At 42.1% G+C, this 23,222-nt stretch overlaps 1 protein-coding gene across 2 annotated transcripts; it reads right to left on the minus strand.

Moving 5' to 3' along the window:
• Positions 1–1,237: 1,237 nt before the first annotated feature.
• Positions 1,238–20,773, minus strand: CCDC80 (coiled-coil domain containing 80). 2 transcript variants are annotated; one of them, XM_010567409.1, is made up of 9 exons: positions 20,318–20,767; positions 20,163–20,210; positions 17,899–19,802; positions 13,919–14,075; positions 8,788–8,924; positions 8,006–8,154; positions 4,674–4,777; positions 2,975–3,055; positions 1,538–2,279 (listed from the first exon to the last, which is right to left on the minus strand). In XM_010567409.1, the coding sequence occupies exons 3-9, from the start codon at positions 19,792–19,794 to the stop codon at positions 1,933–1,935; spliced, it is 2,871 nt and encodes a 956-aa protein (XP_010565711.1). In that variant the 5' UTR covers positions 19,795–19,802; positions 20,163–20,210; positions 20,318–20,767; the 3' UTR covers positions 1,538–1,932. The 2 variants fall into 2 exon arrangements, with proteins under 2 accessions (XP_010565710.1, XP_010565711.1); XM_010567408.1 differs by having other exon boundaries at positions 1,238–2,279; positions 20,163–20,773.
• Positions 20,774–23,222: the final 2,449 nt, after the last annotated feature.

Raw genomic sequence — 23,222 nt, forward strand, 5'->3', positions numbered from 1 at the left:
GTGATTCTTTTTCATAGCTCTGCTTTGGTTTTTGGAATTTCTGTGTCCACTGCTTTCAGCTGTGGAAGTACTGTAGTTAATGAGAACCTGGAAGCTCTCTGCAGGTAGGAGTCCTCTCAAAATGGTTCTGTCAAATGGCTACCGTCCTCTTACTTAGGTCCAGTCACCTGAGAGAGGTAAGTTGGGAGCTGTACCCTGTGCTGACTAGACCTTGTGATACAGAGGGTAGCCTGCCCCAGAGGGTGACCAGGTTTGTAAAGCTAAGGAAAAACTGGCCAGGCCCTGTGACCTCCACATCTGTCTGCCTTTCTGACATTCAGAAGGGCAAGCAAGGTCTGACTCTTTGTGACCAAGTTTCTAAAGAAAGCATCTGCGTTTGAGTGAACTTGTTGCTTTACCCAGTTCTTTTTTTGTCTGGGCCAAAAAAAAAAAAAAAGAATCAGGAAAATGCTAAAACTCAAACTGTGGGGCATGCTCTGGCACGTAGCTGTAGTTTCTCCCTATTCCTGTGCTGTTGCTGTGATTGCAAAACCTAGTAAGAGTGCCCTCTTGCATGTATCTATACATGACATGCACCCATGTCATGGATTATAAAAAGAAATGTGACTGGTTGGGCATGCCTTCAACATTAGAAGTGACCGCTGTGCCACTATGAAGGCTTGCATGATACCTTCACTTCAGGACATTCCTGAATCTTTCTGCTGGCTCTTTAATGTTCAGAAATCTAATCCAAATGGTGTTTAAAGTGTGGCTATGCATGCAGTTCCTGCCACTGATTTCAGTAGGAGTAGGGTGGTGCAACAGATCCAATGCCCAAAGACACCAGTGAAAAGAGAAGAAAACCATTTTGGAAAGTGTGGGAGAAATAGAGCTGGTTTAGTAGCAGACCAAATTATTTCCAAGTAGTTTTATAAACTTTTAGTCTTTTTTTTTTTTTTTTTCAAGGGGGAGGGTATGTGAAGAAGAGGTAGAAGGAAATTTGAAATTTAGAGCAATAGTTTAATTAAAAACATTGTTATAGAGAGCTAGTTACAACTCATTTAAAATATATATGAATGAGAATTTTTTTCCTTTTTTTCTGATGAAAATAATGCTTTTCAGTTTTCTGTATTTCAGACAATGCTAACTATGGTTGGTGTTTCCACTTAGCTCTCATTAACTTGGATTTAACTGTCAGGTGGGCAGGACCTAAGAGAACAGGGACCCCAATTAAAAGAATAAATGGCCATGCAGCAAGCTTTGTAGTTAAGAACTTTACATTGTATTGTACTGGAACAAATCTTGCCATAGCCATAAATTCTTATTTTCATTGATAAAGTCAGCTAATTACAATGTTAATGCACTGTAAAAGGGATGCTGGTTTTTTAGACAAGGTACTTCAAAAGGGTTTTATTGTTGTTATTGTTATTATTAAAGAGCCTGCCCCATGCTTCTTTCTTAAATTTTCCTTTTCTGGGAAAGTCCTGAAGTGTGATTCTTTGCTTCTTTTCATGAGCACAATGCAATCTCACTTTCCAATAAATATACTTAATTTTTTTCTCCTTAGAAAAAAGTACTAAAAAGAGCATTGCAATATTTGTTGGACAGTTTGAGTCCTGCCCTACAGTAGTGTCCATGGACTGGGGCTGTGGCGGGGGGGTTGTTTGGTTTTAATACAAACAGCACCTGCTGATCCCCTTTGTTTATAAAGGCTTAAAAATATAAAGGAGTCTTTATTGTTTAAAGCTTCAATACTACTGGTTTGAATTGCTTCACTGTGAAGGCTTCTGCATTTTTGAGAAGGCAAATGACCAAAGTCCTTTAATTGAACAGTGGAAGAACGAGGCATGGGTATCTGGATGGCCTGGGAAGACTTTCTGCAACCAGCCATCTATTGCTTGGATAGCTATTAGAAGACAAGACATGGGGCAGTTGGAGGCTAAGTTGCTCTTTTCAGTATGGATATCCATGGTGGTAACTTCCGTGGTGACGGTAGTCATCTTGGTAACCTTCCTGGTATCCTTGGTGATAGCTATGGTAACCATACCCACCATACTCATCATCTGGGCACTGCATGCCGAGCGATTGCTGAATTGTCATTTCCTGTCGCCGAAGCTGCATGGAATCAATCAGATCATACACAATCGCCATAGACCACATTGGAGAAGGATACCAGGATTTGACATTTCCATCTTTCCCAACTAGAAGCATTGAGAAATATTCTGGGCTAATTTGGAAATAATTTCGAATGTCTTTCACCAAATTAGCTGGGATATCTTCTCGGTCTACAGCAGAGCTTCCTAGAAAGTGATGACATAAAAACAGCATTGATATTTTGTTTAAGCAATGATGACGGTTTGTAGGTAAGTGAGTTAGCAACTTGAGATAGGATACAGCTCAAGAGTTGGCAATGTAAGATTCTTGTCATTTACAAGTTCAGGTTTTCCTGGTTCCAAAATGAAACTGCTCCACTGTGAACTAAAGATGTATTTTTAACAGTTTTGTTAGGTTTAGTAAATTTGTCTTTACTCTCTAGACTGAAGCTGCTAGTGTGGCACACCTTTTTGTCACCCAACACACATGCACTTCTCTGGCTTCTATGCAGTTTGGGTCACTGGTTCATGTAATGCAGAAGGTGTATGTGAAAAATAGTCACAGTGAAATAAATCACAAGGACTGAAGTGTGATAGTGTGAAGAATTGCAGCATGAATTTGCTGGGTCATTAATGGCAGTATAGAGTCTCACTCTTGAACTGTCATGATATATGAGATATGGGATGTGGTAGATGTGGTAGAAGCTATATGATGTTTCGCATAGGAATACCAAGAAAGCTTTTTGTTTGCTTTTGTGTCATCTTTTTTCTTAAAAGAACCAAAACAAAAGAGAAAAACACAGTCATACCCGTCTCTCTAAAGAAATTACAGCAAAGAAACACTCAGCATTATGTAATGCCCTTCATGGGTAGTGCTGAAGAAACTGGAAACAGTCACTTACCATTAATGGGATACAACTCTAAGACACCTCCAATATCTTCTCCAAGTCCTAGCAATTTGAGGATAGTGATATGGCGCAGACCTGTGGAGGAAATGAAGGAGGTTTTGGATCAGACCAGATCTTTCTGCTCATTTTTGGGCAGATTTCGGTTTCATCAGCCAGGTCTGTGCGTGCTAAATTAGGGGCCAATCTCAGCCAGCCCTCTAGGAGGAAGAGTTACTGATTTCTGTGGAGTTTCTGCCAGTCACACCACCTGTCCCAAAAGTGGTGATAAGCTCGTGCGTCGAGTAAACGTGGTATCAGTTGCATAAAAGCTGTTGCTAGTGTCACAAGGACAACAGCATTTGGTGTGGTTCTGTAGCATAGGGATACAAGCATCAGACATGCTAGTAAGTTGCAGAGGCCATTCCCCAAATTCAGAATGTTTCTGCACTGTTCTGTTCACTAGTAAAGCTCTTACTTGTCATACAGCAACGAAGTATTTAGAGGCAATATAACCTATCACAGTTAAACTCCAAATGACTGCAGGGAATGGCTTATGACAGGTATACACTTCTTTCATTTGTTCTAGGCAGAGGCTTGGACTGTTGCCTCTGCTTTAAAGAAGGACCTTAGAGGCTGTAGAAACTGTTCATGTAACATGAGTCTGTACAATCTACAAAATATTTGGTGCAACTGTTTTTACAACTTGGAGGTAAGATGCTTGGAAAACCTATCACTTAATTACAACACCCATTGAGGACAAACACTTTAGAAACTCACTGGATCTCCTTCAAGCTGTCCCTAGCAAGGGGTGGGGAGAATTAGCTGGTTTGGTTCCATTCTGTTCTTCAGAAAGCATTTTATAGTGGTCCATGTCACAGTTTACTTCGGTAGTTACCAAATGAGATGCTGCTGATGCTCTGAATGAAAGCCAGGTGATTATGAATAAACAGTGATACTGTGCAGATCTCCCTTCAGGCATAATTGAAGTGTATTGAAATAGCAGCATTTGAATGGGATCTGTTTCATTCTGTTGTAGGAGTCAAGTCTAGGCCCTGTATGGTATTTGCATTGCTAGGAACCTAAGTTAAGGAATGAGTCTCTCTGCGCTTCATAATGGAAAGGCAGAAGAGTGTTTCTGGGTCTTGCTCTTAATTGCCTCCTGGAGGAGCACATCTCTCTCCACTGACTATGTGGTTGGATTTTAAGTACCTAGTTAGGGGGCTGGGAGGGTCCTTATTGGATTAAAGTGGCTTCCATTAATATTTTTACAGGTTTTGGCAATGAAGCAGGAAGGAAAAGAAAAAAGCCTGATTTCCATGCATCTCCCTGATACCTGGCCCAGTTTGAGTTGGGTATTAGAGGATCTGCCCTTCCCAAAGCATTGTACTTATGTTGTTAATTTGTGCAGGGAGAAAAAGAAAATACTATTGATCTCCTGAAGTACAATCCCGAAGAGAAGCTTTGGAGTGCTAACCTTTTCTGCTTCACACAAATGATTCCAGGGAACATTTTGTTTAGCTGTCTTAGCTGTCAGTGTATGCTGTACTACCTGCTTAGTATAATCTTTTCTATTTGGATTTGGAGTAGCTATGGCAAACTTTTCAGTTGTCAGACTCCTCAGACTGTCTAGCTTCAGACTTTAGCAAAGGAATCCATCACATCACCAGGAAGGATGTGGGTTGGGGGAGCAAGAGTATAATTTCTTTTGACTCACCAAAATTGCAGGCTTGTCCACTGAGAGCAGCAAGCTGCTGGGAATAAGCCCAGTCCTCATCACTGGGAGCAGAGATCACCACCAGCCGCCTTCTCCATCGGAATCTGGGAGGGGAAGAGAGTGCGACAGGGCATGGTCATGACACGTGACTCAAGTCCTCTCAGCATTTTTGTTCTCTGTAGGCTGAGATATGTCATACCTCTCACAACTTCTAAGTAACAGCTGGATGGGAGATCTTCCCAGTTCTATCCATTACTGGGAGAGGATAAAGCCTGTTTGGAATTTTACAACTCCAAAACTCTCAAAGAAACATCTAGTTTCACTGCTTTGCCAAACAAACACTGCAAAGCTTATGATCTTTGCTCAAAGCCCCCTTCAGTAGTTACAACAATGCTGAGAAGTGTATATTCAAGAGAAAGAAAGATTCCTGTAGAATTTCTCACTAGACATTTAGCTTTTACGTCATTGACCACTGCTGGAACTGCACAGTTATTTTGCAGTCCAAGGGCTGTCTGAGAATTAGGGTGTATCTTCATTTCAGACATAACTCATACTTCTGTGTAAATATTCACTGACCTCTTTTTCTCCTATACCACACTTGCTCAAAATACCTTTAACATGGCTTTAAATCTGAGCTTGTTTGTAAGTATGTGGTTGTGTGAGCCTGTGGCTATATAAGGCATGCATGGGGCAATAAAATAAATCTTGGGTATTTCTTTAATATGGGATGCCCCATCTAGCAAACTTTTGCACCAGGAGTACCTTCTGTTGTCCTCTCAAGGAAAGGCAATGCCATAAGGACACTTGAAACCTTTAAAAATTCTAACTATAGGGGGGTTTAATACTCTCCAAACAACCCCTTTTTTGAATAAAGGTACTTTTCCACTAAATCTAAATAAATCAGATTTATAGGAATTTGCAAAGCTGCAGGGGTATTTTTATAGCAGGAAATGATCTTTTAAATGGATGCAGATGTTACTCTGTTATAATAATAGCCTGCCTTTCTGCAGCACCATGTGAAGATCTCAAAGGCTAATGCAATGTGTCAATTCTGTTCTATGTGAGAGAAGCAGAAAATAATGGTGGGACTTGCTGAAAGTCACAGAAGAATGCTGGTGTCTTTGTCTTGTTGGCTGGCTGATACTGTGTGTGTTTTTGTAATTAAAAAAGTAAATCCTTGAAAAGTAAAGCTCCCCAACTTTAATTGTGCCCAGGAGGAACAGCAAAGAGACATGGGCATATGTATACAGTTATGTCAATAGTAATGAGAAGCATTAAGAATCACATGTGACATTAAGGAAAGGGGGGAAGTTTTATGTTGTTATTCTGAAAATGGGAAAAAAAATAATCTGTGTGATATTTTATATAGCAAAGGCACCTGGCTACCTATAAACTGTGACCGAGAATGTAAACATCGGATCATATTTTGTCTAGAGCACAAATCAGGATGGAATTTTATCTGTGAGCTGCTTTAAGATACTCTTAATTCCTTTCTGGTATTTTGAGTATCTCCATTGGAGATGCACAGAGTTGAAAAAGATCGACAGCCACTCAGGCTGTTGATCCTTCTGCCCCAGGCAATCCCTATACTTGGTATGTTTGTCTGGGGCTACATCTTACTGAGAAATTAATTCAGTTGGTCCTTCACAGCTGTTAGTTCACCAATACTTATTTCTGACATCAGAAGCCACAGGCCAATACTCCTGTACTGACAAATCTGCCAGCCCCTTCTCTGGGTGCATCCTTTCTTCCTCTTCTACATATTTTGCATCCCATTCTTGTTTGTGAGGCCAGAGAGCAGCACAGCTAAGTGTCTTGGTGTTAAAGGGGGACTCTCCCCCACCCCCCTCCCCAAACTCAAGGATCTCCTCCTGATAAATGTGGCTTTTAAACATTACTCAAGCCAGCTCTGGCTCTCATGGTCTCATGCCAGCCAGGCTTCTTAAGAACAGTATTTGCATTATTATAACTGACCTCCCCAATGAGCAACACCGGGGAGATGATGCCAGGACTCTTGTTCAGCTGGGAAGATAATCTTGAACAAAGCTGGAATGAATCTTGCTGGGAGTCTGACCGGTTAACATGGCTAGTGAAATCCACCCAATAGTTAAAGCCCAATGCTTGTTTCACAGACAACAAATGCGTTCTGTGCAGTGACAGTTCTGTTTATAGATGCAATTTTGTGCATTTCTCCTGCTTCTTTTTCTAATGTGTGTTTCTTGCTAGGGCTGTTTCCAAGCAAAGAAGGTTTTGGGTCTGTCACTTTCCAGCATACAAGCTCTTTCTTGTGTTGGCCAGCTGTTTACAAACTGTGGTTCTCTTGGTGGTCTTGAGGATGAATCACTAAGACCTAAACAGGAGGTGGTGAGGTGGGTGGGGTGGATCTTGTTAAAGGTTCTCTTTCTGTTGAAGTGGCCATCGAATTTTAAAATGTTTATGAACCAACAACCTAATCATTTACCTGTTGCTCCTTTCCTCCTCAAGTCATAATCCATCATGCCGCCTCATTTATTTTTATAGCCATCTGGCATTAACGGTGTCTTCCCATGGATTCTGATAGTAGGTGAGGAGGATGCAGTAGTAACAGGTAAAGCCTAGAGTTATGGGGTACCCTAATTTCATGTAAATTATCCTGTAACAGAGAGGGCTATAGCTGCAGAGCTCTCCTGTGGATCTGAATTCCCACAGTCCAAACATGTTTATGGCCTGGAATTCAGGTCTTGCAGGTAGAGCAGTAACACAGCATATAAAGATTTCATGAACAAAACTGTCTTTCTGCAGAAGGTCTCTCAAACATTTTGCAAGAGACATCTGCAAGACCTTTAGTAATACGCATGACTAATACTGGCAAAGACCAACTGTTATCTCAAGCAGGATAAGAAGGAAGTTATAGAGAATTAATTACTGATTCGAGCTACATGGAAGGGATTAAAATGAGATTAATGAGATTGTGATGGTTGATGATTGAAGCACATAAACACTACGCTTCATACATTCAAAACACTGAGCTGTGTTCGCTAATCTGTGAATTAGTCCTTATTTGCTCTTCTAACGCAAATCAGCGTTATTATCTCCATGTCATGATGGGCGAACTGAGGTACAGAAAGTTAGTATCCAAAGAATGTGCAGTGAGTCTGGAAACACAACATGCATCCTGACTTCCAGTGCTCTGTAGAAGACTGCATTCAGCTATGGCTACTTCTCTGTATTTGCTTAACACTGTATATACTGAGAAATCTATACTAAAAAATCACAGAAATAGTTGGATGGGTATTTTTCCAATAAGACAATAATTATTAGAACTAGCAGCAGATAAGAACAGAAGGTAATACCTGGATAGGAAACTCTCAAGGGATTGCTTCTTATCTTCTTTGCAGACAATGCCCTCTTTTTTCTGTCTTTCCATGTCTTTAATTCGTGACTGGAAGGTGTCGATCAAATCAAACACAGACTTCATTGCTATGGGTACTTCATAGTATTGCTGTTAAGAAAAAAAGAACAGATGGGTAAAAGGATGCACATATTAGCAGTCTTTCTGCATGTATCACAGCACTGTAGGATATATAGAGATTCAAGTATTGCTGTTTACACACAGGTAACAAGGTCTGAAACAGATTAGAAACCATGGAAAATATTACTGTTTTTGCAGTCAGACTGGTCTTTGGAAGTGGTATATTTTCAGTATTTGCCCAATGTGATAAGGCCAGGTCATTGCAGGCAACAAATTGTCATTATATTCTTTTGTAAGGCCATTCAGTTAGAGCATTGTCCATGTGCAATGTGCTGTCATCCCACTGAGCAGCCAAACTATGTGTTTTATAATGCCAGCTACTACATTAAAACCCCTGCCAGTGGGGGGTCCTGTTCCTATGGTGTCAGCTCACCATCCCAGCAGAAACCCACAATTCCTGAAATCCCCTAACTACAGAAAATGAAGATAACTACCTAATTCCTGAAAATTTCTCTGTCCTTTTTATTGTCCTTCAGCAATGACCAAGTCCTGCATCAGTCTCTTATGTGCCTCACATGCAAGCCTGTAGTGTAATTTCCTAAAATTTTTCAATTTTTTCATATTTTTTCAATGCCTTTTCTTTCAAAGAGTCGAAACCCTCACCTTGACCTTCATATCAGTGTCCGTCAGCACCATGAAGAAGTCATTGTAGGTCATCCCATACTCTTTCCTCAACTCACTGATGAGCTGCTGGTCCACAAGATCTTCATCCTCTATCACTTTCATGGGCTTTTCATTATCTTAATGTGAGACAAAGGAGAAATAGTCATGGGTGGAATCACACAGCACTCTGCCTTTAATTTCACCTTGAAAGAAAGGGGGAAATTCATTTCCCAGAATCCCTTTTCCTGCTGCATGGGCAAGTTATTAAAAAATATCGGTATGGCACTATGGCTTTTAACTGTCCAGTTTTCAATCCCCATATTTTTTGAAAATCAGTTTATCCTAGGGTACATGCACTTCAGTATTCAACATTTCTACTTTTGAAAAATCTTGGTTGGCTGCTCTTTCCTGGAAGATCTTTCAGATTTTTTCAATATGCTTATACATGTATATGCATGTACTAATCATTTCACCAGCTCCTGAAATGCAGCTACTTCTGGAATAGAAAATAGAAACTGTTCAACAATTTAGGACAGGAGCTGGAAAGCACCATATCCAAATGAAACAGCATAGAGAATTTGGATCAGTAAAATATAGCTAGAACAGCTTGGGGTTGGCCAGGACACTAGAGTTAACCTTGCCAGTCTTAAAAAATTACATGGGACGTTTAGTGACAACAAGAAACCAGAAACTGTTTAATGTGTCTTGAATACTGCAGGCCTAGCTCTTCAGCTCACTCTACATACCCTGCTGTGGCACTCCTCCATCTGCTTGCTGATGTTCATTTCCCATTCTAGCACCCTGACAGGAAAAAACTTAAATTTTGAGAATGATTTGTACCTACTCACTGCTCTACCCTAAGAAAACATTCAGAAACACTTGAGGAGAAAAAGAACTCTGAAGACAGATAGTTGAAGCATGTACAAGACAAGCCTGTGGAGATACTGAGGTTTCTTACTTCCCCTGGAACCAGGGTGTATAAGGGCCAAGTCCTCCATGTCATCAGCTCAGCCTCAGCTGTAGCATCCAGCACAGTGCTATACAACTGCGACAGTGCTGGAACACTGTCCTCCGTCTGCAACTGTGGGCCTGGAAAGCTAAAGACAAGCTAAATCACACACAAAGTGAAATGTCACCTGAGCACCAAAGACCTCTCTGCAAATGTTACTTGCTTATGCCCTGTGACACCACTATGAATATAAATATTCATATCCTCTCGTATAAATCCCAGCCACGGCTTAAGTGACCTGCCTGAAGTCAAACAGAGATGTGACAGCCGATCAAGAGCTAGAATCCAGAGGTACAGCTTTCCAGTCCCCTGCTCCACCATTATTCACCAGCAAATACAGATGAGATGAATTGATCTGGGTTGAGCACACAGCAACAGAAAAGATTTCATTCATTATACAAGAGGGCATTTTAAATAATTTTCTAAACATCCATAGCCTTTAAGGAGCATACTGATCAAATTTTGCAGTAGGTTCAATCTGTGTAATAGACTGAACGAAACTTCTGAATTAAAACCTTGGGAAAATGTCTGAATCAGAACTTGACCTTTAGGTTTCACACCTTGGACCTGCTTCTTACAGAATAAAAACCCCAACAAACCAGCAAATGTTAAAATATGGTTATACTAATCTAGCTATTGATATAATTTATGGTTTTACATGGTTACATGTACCTCAGTTGAAAGTTTTGTAAAGAATTGTAGGCAATGTTATAAATTCCCCATTGGATGAGTTGCTGGATGTGCTAATTGGTTATTGACTTCGTAAAACATATGTAAATCATGCACCAATGCTTCATAAGTGAGATTTACATGTTACTAATGGCAAGCATGACCATTAAAACATAGACCAAAAATTCATACTTCTGCCTGCAAACAGTTCCCTACAAAAGCAAAGACTACCTCATAGGGCTATATAGAGGTAGAGTAATGCAAAAGATGTTAGTGTGAAATGTGATGAAAAACAGCTATATGGTGCAGTACCTTAGACCAGCTGACCCATAGCACTCTTCTGCTTTAAAGACTCTAGATACCAACATGAAGATAGCACTTTAGAGTTTCATTGTTAGGAGATTTTTCTTTCAAAACTTACGATGTAAAGAAGAAAATTAAATTACAAGAGTGATACAGAAAAATGTTTCGGGGCGGGGGGGGGGAATAATACCACAAAGGCTGGCCTGCCTTTCAAACTTGGAAGTAATTTCTAGGGAGAAAAAAAAGAAGTTAATCTAATTGCCTCTTTCCAATTCACTACTTGTCCCTGACCTCCACTTCTTAAAGTACATCTGGGATCAGCGTGAACAACAACAGGAGTTGAGACTGTCTGCTGCTACCTGCAAAGTCCTCATTCTCTTTGCTCTTTCTAGAAAGGTCACTGAAAGAGTATGGAATTTTTTATCCATACATCTTTAGCAGCTAGACAGCTTGGGGAGATGAGTTACTCTTTAGAAATAACTCATGACGTTGCAGAGAAGTTCAGCAGTTTGTTGTAGCAGTACAGTGGCCTAATAGATTAGGTATTGGCTTTGATTGTAAAGTGGGTAGCCTGGGACTGGTGTTTAGTTGACTAAAGCCCTGTTCCCATGAGTTGGAGAAAAGAGACCACATGGCAAACTCAGGGTGATGAGAAGACCTCTGCAGTGACACTCAGCTTTTGTGTCATTCCAGTGGGAAACTGGGAAATGCTCTTTGGTTTCAGTATGAGCTGATCTTGGCCAAACAGTGTTAATGAGCTCTTTTTCATTCACTACTTCTAAATATGTTTGAAATTTCAAGTGAAAAGTCTTTTCTGTGGACTTTTCTGTTGTTGTCATTTGTATTTCAGTCCTGAGATGCAGCACTACCAGTAGACCCCATCATGCTGGGTGCTAAGGCTTCTCACTACAGCATGAACACCATGAACAAAATGTTTCTTGGGAGCTTTTGCTGCCTCTGATGCTCACAGAGAGTAAGCCATGAAGAGGCCATGCAAGCAGGAAGGGTAGAGGAGAAGGGGAGGTAGAATAGAAAGATGTTTGTATTATTTAAACATTTTTAAAAGCTCAGGATTTGGTGTTTCGGGCAAAAAATGTAACGTGAACTTCATGTAAGGTTTAACTTACACCCTTCTAAGACTATGGCTTTTCTTCAACAGCTTAATTCCTCCTGTGAGAAGTCAGCTGTTATATACACTTGTGTGGTTTGGGGAAATTTGAGTGTAGATTAAGTTTGGAACAGGCTGAAAGAGTATGGTCTATGTCAGAGTAAATGTGTGTTTATTAGCCAGACCGGAGCTAAATATAATCCTAAACAGTCCACTGACAAGCAGATGGGTCTAGGTACACAAAAAGTGACCTTGACTAACCTTGGCTTGATATGGAAAATTCTGTACTGCTCCAGATTTGTTACAGAGGTGCACAAATGGACAGTCTGGCAGGATTTGTGACTTACAGTCATTCAGGGACACAAGGCACCTGGTCCCCCGCTAGGTGCTCTCTCTCTGAGAGCAGTAAAGGCATGGCTGGAAACCAGACATAAATCTGTCATCTTGTGGCCTGTTGTATGCCAGACCTGGAATACCCTGGAGCTGGTGTGGTCCTGAGCTTTCTGTTCCATCACACATCTCTTTCCAAGGTCTGGTAAAACCAGATGAACTTCCAGAGGAAAGATGTGGTGGACTTATAAGCAAAACTAGCAGCTTTTATACTATTTCTTTGCCTTCGTCCAGCGAAGCATTCACAGTGGTGTTAACCTTTAGACACAAACAGCAATGAGATTGTTTACATGATTCAAGAGACACCTAAGCTTAAGTGCTTTGCTGGACTGCGACGTGAAGTCTTTGTCCAAACCCTACTGTTATGAAAGGAAAGGTTCTCACTGGCTTTGGTGGGTGCTTCCCCAGGACCTGAACACTGACACCAGTTGTTTCAAAGCTGCCTGAGAGGGATGGATGACCAGTGTCACCTGTCTATATGGGAACTCTGTATGTAAAGAAGGTGGTACTAAATATGGCTGAATGAGCTACTTTGCAAGTCCTACGTAATCTGATTTATAGTGCCTCCAAAACCTCTGGCTTCAATGAGATGAACCTCTTTACAATAGCCAGCAATAAGCAGTCACACTGGTGGGTATCTTGCTTTATGGGTAAAGAGAGGCAATAGGACTTCAAATGGTAAACCTTTTAATATCAGGTATGCTGGTACAAATTTGTAAGGTTGTCCATACCTAGAGGCTATGGTTGAAATCTTCTAAATTAATTTCTGTTTACCAGTACAGAGGGGAAAATGTGCCTGGACCTCCCACCTCCCTCTCCTCCTCTTCCTGTGGAGGAGAATGCTCACTTTGTGAACATATCAAAATCAGCTCTTAAGACCAGGAAAGCTGATCCTGGGAAGGAAAGGAACTCACAGCAAGGAGTCTTACTAGCACGCTTCTCTCTGTTCTGGGTTTAGCCAGTGCATGCCCCCGAAAAATGAAGCTTTTTCCATGCCCTTGTGAGGAGTGCAAAGGTGTGAGAAAATGTTACATGGCAGAGTGGGGAGATAATGATGCTGAACTTCAAAACAGGATTAACTTGGGCCAAGTTTTGAATATAATCTCAAACAGTTCCCTTCAGCATTTCCCACCCCCAATCTCCTCTTCTTCATGACAACAGCCAGCTTCTTTAAGCAGTGTTTAAATCATGCTAGCCAGTACCTAGCCACCCATGGCTGATGTCTTGCAAAAACCAAGGTGGGGCGGGCAGGGGGGCATTGTATTAGGGTAGTGGTTCAGTTAGACAGTTGAGGTTGGTATTCAAGATATTGGTAGAGCTGAGACTAATTTCCTCTTTCTGTCCCATGCCCTCATCACATTTTTCTGCCTTTTCACTGTTTCACTGTTTTACTGGCTTTAAGAATTCCTACAAAGAAAGCTGAAGGTGTTCAAGTTACAGCACTGGAAGCCTAAACATGGAAAATACCAGAGACACTTATGTAAATACAAAAGAGGGGTAGTTAGCATGGAAGGAGGAGGAATGGGTTCGAAAGTGCAGGTGGACCACAACAAATGATCTTGCTTAGATCTTGACCCAAGCTGGGGAGATTTCTCCCTTTGCTGTCTGTATTGTGACCACGAGATGGAAAGAAATTATTAAAAAAAAAGAACCTAGCTGGAAGTGGTCAATTTTCATGCTGCTGTTGTTCATGGTGCCAAAAATTGTAATGACTGAGATCTTCCTCGTTGCCATCTTGCAGAAGCTCTCCAGATATTCATCTCGCTGCTGTACATACATGGTGTTGTCCGCCTTGGGGGTTGTGATCAGCTGGTTGGTGGCAGAGACAAAAGAGCTTGTTTAGTATAAGGAATGAAGCAGATGAGTATTTTACTGAAGGAGAACTAGTCACTGTGTGCAAACTGGGCTTCCTTTTCCACAGAGCTGTTGACAGCTCTGTAGCCTTTTTTTATTTATTTATGTTTGGAGTGTAGCTTTAGGCCCAGGCCTGACCCAAAGGTGTTCAGCCAGCCACAGGAAAACCTTAGGAAGCACGGTCAGCTGGTGGCACCAGCTCTTCCGCTGCCTCTCCACAGTCCTGGTAGAAATAGCACTGGATTTTACAGAAAACTATGTACTCTCCTATTATCCCTTGCCCTGCCAGTCCCTCCAGGTCTCCTTCACGGCCTTCAGTGGTGCCATGAATCTAGGATTCCTTCTGCTCACTAACAGTGGGAGCACTGGGAACATGGCAGAGCAGCTTCTCTGGCCTCATCTCATGGTCCAGGCAGGGCTCCCAGTGGCTGTTCTAACTGTCATAGGGTGACAACTAGGGCTATATGAATACTTACGTAACTGATGGCCAATTAAGAAGACTTTGAAGACTTGCTAAGGCCATTGTGACCTCATCTGAAAATTGCTGATTTAGCTTTTGTTTGTTCTAAGCCACTTTGATGTCTTACAGGACTTACATTTGCTGAGAAGGCATGGCTATGGGGGAAGAGCAGGAGGAGGAATAATTGCAACAACAAAAGTGTAAAAATCTCTCCAGTTAATAGTATTTATTTCAAAGCCTCCTAACAATTCCAAAGTTTTAACTTTTAAAAGTTTACAGCACACAATTTAGATCCTTTGTCAGTGACTGAGATGCAAATATTCCAGGGAAGGTGTGTCCCTAACAGCATGCAGTGGTCCTATGCAGCAGTTTCCAGCAGAAGGTGGAGAGGAATGCCGCAGCTCTAGCAATGTAATCATTCTAACTGGTAGCAGTGAACTGCAGTCAAGCACCTGCCATCGATCCCCCAAACACAAAGGGAGTTAGAATCAGGATCCAAATTTTATGGTTTAAGGTCATAAATAATCACCAGAATCCTTCAATAGCAAACTTATGCTTTAGTCTGTAAGAGGTGCAATCATCTTCTAGCTGTCTTCTTAAGTTTGTAGGGCCTGGAGGCTAATTTTTATGATTTACTCCTTATAAATCCAGTTCATCAGTGTACTGAAATGTAAGAGGCATTTCTGGGCTTATAAGATCTGACTCTCATTTATGCAAAGGCCCCCTGGCATGACTACAGCATTGGGACATGAAGGTGAATGAGAGTCCGACACAAAGAGGATTTGATTTCTGGGCCATAACATGTAATACGTTGCTTTTAAATGGCATAGAAATGCTTCAAATGAAAAAAGGATCATGAAAAGGATTTGAGGACTAAGATCAAAACGAGAACATTGGTTTGTGTTGTCCTCCTAGTTTTGGAGGCCGTAAGCAGGAATGCACAGTCAAGTCTGAATTTGATCTACTTTATTAAACCTTGTAGAACAAAGCGGGGAACATTTAAGAGGCAAAGCAAACTTTGTATCAAAGCTTTGTGCCAGGACTGTTTTAATTCAGGTAGTATATACACGGTATCTATCTGTATTTGCATGCACCTGTGTGCATGTGCATGTCTATATATGTGCATGTGGGTATAAATGGAGTGTTATATATGGACTGTCGGTCAGCATTACATCACCACAGAGAAATAAACAAAAAACCCAAAGTCACAAAGCCAAGATTTCTCAACATTAGTAAGGCTGCCATAAAAGCCCCACTATAGAGCGGTGGGGCTGCAGGACTCAAAACCCATACATTTTTTCAGTTTCTGCAGCTGGGTCCTATATTTGTCATTCATTGAACTTAACCCAGAATAGCCTTCAAAAGTCTGGATATTTGAAATTCACACTGCAATCTGAAATCTGAAATCCTTAGTGAGGTGTAGGACTTAAAAACTCATGTCCCTCTCAAAAAACTTTTGGGAGAGGACTGAAACAATGTCCTTGGGAGCCAGTCTATTGAAGCGGCTGAAAGATAAAAGTATAGCAAAGCAATGGAGAATAACTGAGGTAGAGCCACTTCTGCAGCAGTGTAGGGTAATTCTTTAGAGAGGGAGTTTGAAGACTCATGAATGACAGAGTTCATCTAGCTGGAAGGACTGATCCTAAGGGAACAGAACAGTTTGATAGGAAGGGATGCAAACAGGCACATGCATGGATTCAAAGAAGCTTGAGAAGTTCTTTGTTTTCCACATGTGCCATGCATGGCGAAGAGATAGTAGAGTTCAGTCACTGCTTTTGCTGATGACCAAATCAAACCTATTCTCCAAGAAACTTCAGAGCAAGCAGGCTGAGGATGGTATTAGATACTGGAAAAGTGAAGTGCAGCGTGGCATAATCATTTGTCTTCAGTGAGTTTTGGCCTGACAGCCTGATATTGTGCAACTCTTTCCTTGGAGAGCCAGCTGAGATGTGGCCTAGTATCAGAAGGTTCAAATTTCAGACTGTCCTTTAAGTTGCCAGGACTGTGTTGGTGTAATGAATTAGCAGCCTGACATTTGTAAGCTCTGCTTTTGGCTCTTTTTTCAAATTTGTTTTTATTTGTCCTGATGCTACACATATTCTTGGAAGCCACAGTGTTGAGATATATGACCAAATTTCAGAGATTCCAAACTTGTGTGCAGTTTCTCTCTCTGAGCTTTTGATTTGGCTAAGTATTAGTTAACAAGTAACTAATAGGCATTATTTGCAAAATTCAGTCAAGTTCAAATTTTTCAAATATATGGCTTTTCTCCATTTCCAACATGTTGGGGAATGCAAGTCTACTACCTCTGCACAGCCCCTACAGCTGGAAGAATGGGGAGGGGGAGAAGAAAGCTGCCTTCTGCTCAGGTCTGTGAATCATCAGCAGAATGATTAATTAAATTCCAATGGTTGAAATTTTAGCTTGGCATCTTAGCTATTTGTATTGGAATATGGGGCATGAAAGTCAAAGCTATGTTTGTGATACTGACTATTGGACAATAACTGTGAAACAGGCCAGCTTGCAGTGGAATAATTGCAAGAAACCAGCTCCCACAATAATATTTTTAAAGAACTGTTTTTCCAAGTGTACCTTTCAGGGTATGTGCCATCTGCCAGAAAAAACATTTGTACTACAGCTAAAACTGTTTCCTGTCCCAGGTGAAGTGTTTTTTTAGATAAGTAGTTGGAAAAACATACAACACTATTAAACCCTGGGACAAGTTAACTCCAGACCGTGCTGAGTTTCTCAGACTTGAAAACTTACCATAGTGTTACAGTATAATAGAAACAGCAGGAGAAAAAACCAAAACAAAATAAAGTTTGCATGGGATCTCTGAAGATATCTAGGAGATCTGAATGCCAGAAAGAATAGCAAATGTAACAATCCTACTTTAGGGCATCTGATCATATGCCTTTGTGCATATCCTCAGTCAGACATGCGCTAGTACTGCCAAGCCACCTGGCTTGCTTCCAGTTTTAGGACACCAGCACCAATATAAAACAGGTGTGCCAGCTGGCAGGACATGCTGAGCATCGAAATGTGGTAACATTGGCAAGTACCCTAAAGCAATGAATGGATGTAATCCACACTGGGACATCATTTTATCAATATATCTATACAGATCCTGACACCCACATATCCACTGGAAACAAAATAATCTGATGGTCTTTTGGGTCTAGAAATTTTACCTCTTAAATGAAAGCACCAAAAAAGAACAATGCAAAACTACCATAAACTTCCTGTTGCGCATATTCCCACTAAGAGGGAGATATGACTTCATTTAGGTAATAAGATTCAAATGAACGAGTTACTTACAATGAGCCGCCTTTTGCCTTCAAAATATTCCAGGAGGTCAGTCACTGATTTCCTGGGAGGCTGTAGGAAAGGCTTCTTGTTGGACTTGGGGAAATCCTCATTCTCAGTCCTGCTCCCCTTCTTGTTCTTCTTGCTACGGTCTTTGTCCTGCTTGTTCTTTTTCTCAGCTTTGTCCTTCTTGGACTGCTTCTCACTCTTGTGTAGCTTGTCAGGTCTGTCTTTCTTCTTCTTCTTCTCAGGTTTATCCATTCGCTCGTGCTTCTTTGATTCTTTTCCTTTCTTTGGGGGAATATTTCCTGCTGCAAACTCCTCCTCTAAATGGGAACTAGCAGGCTTGCTCGGGTCATATTTATCTTCATATTCATTGTTCAGTATCTTTTCTTGGGCCTTCTTTTTCGGTGGTTTAGTCTTAGTTGGTTTGTGTTGCCCTGGTGTGACATTCAGGTCCCTGTGGTTATAGTCCTTTCTGTCTGTTCGGTTATCTTTAAATCTACCCACATTTGCCTTTGTATAGTGCACTGAGGGAGCTGTTGGGACTTCTGTGAAACTGTCATAGCGGGTAGCTTTGCTTGGTTTCCGTGTGGCCGTCGAATGTTTCTCTGGGTGGCCGCGCTGCCGGTCCCTGCGGTTTGCCTTCCACACAGGAGAGTAGAAATCCTCAGAGACTGTGACTCGTGGCGTGGTGGCATCGGGGGCTACTGGCAGCCTGTGGTACTCTGTGGTGGAATGTGACTTTGTGGTCCAGGTCCTCTGCGTGGTGGGGAGGGGTGTAGTTGTTGTCGTAGACCGGCTTGCTGTTGTCACTGCACGGGTGGTGGCGCGCGTAGTTGTGGTGGTGGTGGGAGGGAGCGTAGTGGTCCTTACTGTAGGCAGAGGAGTAGCCACTGTGGTTGTCATCGGTTTCCTCACTGTTTTGGTCCTTGGTGGCTGATTATTGCTCTTCCTTGGCTCCTCCTTCCTTGCTGACACCTGGACATGTCCACCGCCGGGGGTAGGCTGGGTGCTGCCCCCATTGTTGCCTTCCTCAACCACTTGTCCCTCCACCCCAGCTGCTTTGCAAGTCTGGATGAAGCCCTTCTGCCTCATCTTCTCAATTTTTCTGATGGGGCTCTGATCAATGACTTCATACATGGCCTCTAGCCTGACTGGATAAGGGTACCTTTCCTCCACCTGCAGAGTTTTCTTCAACAGCACCATGCCAAATTTCCCCTTCTCCAGCTTCAGAAAGCTCATGAGCTTAGGGATGAGGGCAGGATCTAGTGGCTGCTCCAGGATTTTTCCTTCATTGGTTATCCTTCTGACTTTTCCCCCTTCTTCCCCTTCTTCATGGAACAACACAATCTGCTGGATGTGCCTCTCAGCCAGTTCACAGTAAACATCATTTTTCAGCAGGCTCATCATGAGCCGGTAGTAGCCCTCAGAGGCATGGGGGGCAGAAATGACCCACACCCGATTTTTCCCAGCAAAGCTGGCCAGGACATTGGGGGAACTTGACCCTGAAGGGAAACGTACCACTCGTGTCTGTGAGGCAGAGGATATCCCTTCGTCCTTAATCATCTCAGACTTGGAGTATTTGGCTGCAGCTGTGAGTCTCTGTACCCGTCTCGTTCTGGTCCCCATGCCCCTGGCCTGGGAACGTGCTTCCCCTTGCAGGAGATTGGCAGGTGCCTTTGGAGGTGCTGAAGAATGCCTCCTGGTGCCGGGGTGTTGGGGATTTGGGCTCGAATTCCTCAGGGATGCTCCAGACCTTCTCAGGAGGCTGCTTGGAGCCCTGTAAGCCAGGGGCACTTTCCCAACTCCATGGCTCCCTCTTTCCGCTAGCCTCCCTGTCTTAGAGCCACACACTAGCCATGCTGCCCACAGCAGGGCTAAGCTGAGAGCTGGCCTCCAGTTCATTGTGCAATCTGCTTGAGGGGAGGAGGAGAAAAAGAAAAAGTTAGATGTTAACAGTATGATGGTATCTTGCGCAAGTGATAACAAAAATCAAAGCACAGGCTGGCTAGTTTTTGTGATTTGAAAGTGTTGATTACACCTCAGTCCTGCCCTGGTGGCTTTGTACAGTTTACAGTTATTTTTTGAAAAGCACAAAATCATTTTATGCAAAAATGAGATCATCTGTTTGTAACATGACTCTCTCTATCCAAAAGGACACTGTGATCTGCATCCTTCTCTGTCTCTCACGCTCACTTACACACATGCAAACATGCACAGAGAAATGGTCTGGTATGTAGAGCAGAAAGCCAAAAATTTGACTTGAGACTTACACTCTCAGGGAAGTTCCCCTTCCAGAGACGAGGTTTCACGTCTTTTTCCTTTAAAAGGAGACCAATGCCATGCAGCTTTGCTGCTGCCCAGTGATTTATCTTTACGCAGCCCAATAGGTCCCAGAGCCTGTCCGTCTTCCTGTGTGTCTTTTAACTTTCTTTCTTCTTCACCTTCTTGACAAGTGGGATGAGGTTAGCGGAAATTTCCTTTGGGATCTCTGCTTCTCCATTTACCTGCAGGTCTGGCTTTTTGCTGTAGTGGTTACCCACACAGGCAGGGATTTCATTTAAGAAAAGGGAACTCCAGGCTGCTCCGAGTCTCTCTCTTTTAAACTTCCCAAGCCTTCTTCCCACTCCTTGCTTCCTCAGTCCCGTTTAGTTCCTTTGTTTCCAGAGAGGAAAGCACCAGCATTAATATATTTTCCAGGCTGAAGAAAAACACAGGAATGTGATGCTGGAAAAAAAAGACACTTCCCTTTCCCCTTTCTCGACACTTTGACAAAAGCAGATTGTAAAAGACTCGTCTTTTCTTCTCTTTCCCTTCTTGGCTGGCCACGCTCCCAGAAATGTCAGGGTAACCCCAGCCCCGCTCCGAACCAGCCTCAGACAACCGTGGCCACTGGAAATGGGGGAAACTTCACTCAGGATTTAACAGCTCAGCAGAACCCGCCTCCTCCCCACTCCGACACAGGGAGGGAGGAGGAGGAGGAAGGCTCTGGGGGCTGAAATACTGCACAGCATCACAGAGCATTTCAGAGAGAGTGACTCCAGCCTTAACTCTTTCCTTCACGCGTCCCAGCTCCCTGGGGCTCCTCAACCTCGGCTTTCTCTTTCCTCCCATTGAATGGACACCGTCTGGATAAAAAATAGTCCTGTGAGAAGTGTGTTTCCTCATCGGTGTCAATAACAGCTCTCGTGTTTAAGAGTTACTGGTTTTTAACCCCATTATTTCTGCCTCCTGTTCCCCTCTTCCTTGTTTGTTTGCTTTCTGGGAGTTCTCCAGTGAAATCCAATTTCCCTTCACTTTCCAATTGATTTCTTTTTTAGGTCCTCATGTATGTCGGTGTAGTCTTTTCTGCAAACATCATATGGGCATGGCTGTTTGTTAATTTCTAGTTTTTAAAGAGATCAGAATGTTTATTATTGTACTAAAATCAGAGTTGTATGTATTTCCCATGAATGTGCACTAGCAGTGCAAAAAGCCAAAAGGTGCAAAAATACCTACAGAGACATGGGTAAAGACAGGGTCACGTCCTTTGCTCTCCCTTCATGGTGTAAATGACACCATTCTATTGAGCTGACGTAAACTGGCACAGCTACGCTGCCAGCACCTGGTCTTTAGCTGATTCATACTGGCTTCAGTGTGTCGTGCACCTTCAGTGTAAAAGACCACTTAATTGTAGTCAATGGATAACACCTAAAAACATCCAAAACCTTAATACTACTTTTACTGTTTCCCAAGATTTCACTTATTTACAGAGATGGTGTTGCATTTCCATGATAACATACTGGATTTGACCTCGGTTATCTTGGGGGCGGGGGGGAGGCGTACCTTCTACTTCCCTTGAAATTAATGTTTCAAGGATAAAAAACTTTCTTTTCTTTCTCTCTTTCCTTATTTGCTTCATTTTTACTTTAAGTTGTCCAATGCACTGATAAACAGTAGTGGTTTTGCTAATACATGTCCACAGTTTGCATTCTGTGGCCAGTGGTTTGCCCTGGAGGTAGGGGAGGATGCTGAATGCTTGTGCTTACATTAACATGAGTGCAGAAATGCTCAGCCTCTCCCAGAATATCATATCCTACATCTGCTGGGAGGTAGGAGGATTGTGTCTCTCACAAGAATCACAAAACTGGAGTTCTGTGGAGCAAGGGTGGGTAACATTTTCCACTTAAATTAGTTGGCATGTCTGCTGGTTTATTGATCTTGACAAGAAAAAAATGTCTCTAAGCATTACACTTGTAACATTTTAAAGAAACTATAATTCAAAATGAGGTTTTCATTTCAATGTTTCCTCCAGCTTTATTACAAAGATTTAAAAAGGAAGTGACCCTACAAAGCTGAAGCCCAGTATTTAATTTGGGGTAAATTAATTTAAAAACACCAAACCTAAGTGACCTCAATTGTCTTGGTTTTGGTGATAATTTGAAACCACACAGAAGCAAACCATCACTTACCTGCATAGGTCTAATGAAGTCAAGAAAAACACGCTCAGTACATGACAAGAAAGGGAAGAAACAGATTTCCGTATTAGCTCTGCTGTCCATCCTATCCAATTACAGATATGCTAAAGAATTTCTGTGAGGACTTTGCTTTGCTCTCCCAACCTGATTAAAAAGTAGCATGCTACAGAACCTGTCTTAAACGTATCAAAGGGTGGCACATCGGTGAAGATGATAGATTGTAAGGCAGCTGTAGGGAGGGGCTAGCACGCAAGAAGGAATGGAGCCACGGGGATTATTCTCAAGACTGATGTTTGTTAGTATCTTTATCTGAGGTGAGGAATCAACTTGAAATGACTGCTGGAAATATTTGGCATCAGAATTTCTTAGAAAGTAAATAATTTATACAGGCCAACATGGGACTCCTGGTAAAGCGAACATATACTTTAAAGGCCCAGTGCAAGGTCATACGGCAAGAAGCAAAAAAAAATGCATGAAACATGCATAAGATAAAGAACGATATCCTGGAAGGCAGCTATTCTGTAAGGTACTTAAAGGTCACAGTATATAAGCCACTGGAAATAAGCTTGTGGTGTAATACTGCAGCAAGGAGAAAGTCTGCCGGCACGCCAATGAGAAGTTGGGAAGTCCTATGTAGTGTCAATAAGGTGGTTACTGCCATGCACATCAGGCTTTTCAAAAGTATTGCAAGGTTCAAAAGGGTTCAAAAAGTGACCTGATGCCTGGATATGATCCTATTGTAATGGAGGTGGGGAAATAACTATGTGGAAGGCACAGCCACACTTTGGTCATAATCTCATGCATACACAGGAAGGAGACTTCTGAAAATAAATTGCTTTTTAATCCAGCAGAGGAAGGCAGAAGGATAACTAATGA

This window comes from Haliaeetus leucocephalus, unplaced genomic scaffold (genome assembly GCF_000737465.1).
Source record: "Haliaeetus leucocephalus isolate CR32 unplaced genomic scaffold, Haliaeetus_leucocephalus-4.0 Scaffold228, whole genome shotgun sequence".
NCBI classification, from domain to species: Eukaryota; Metazoa; Chordata; class Aves; order Accipitriformes; family Accipitridae; genus Haliaeetus; species Haliaeetus leucocephalus.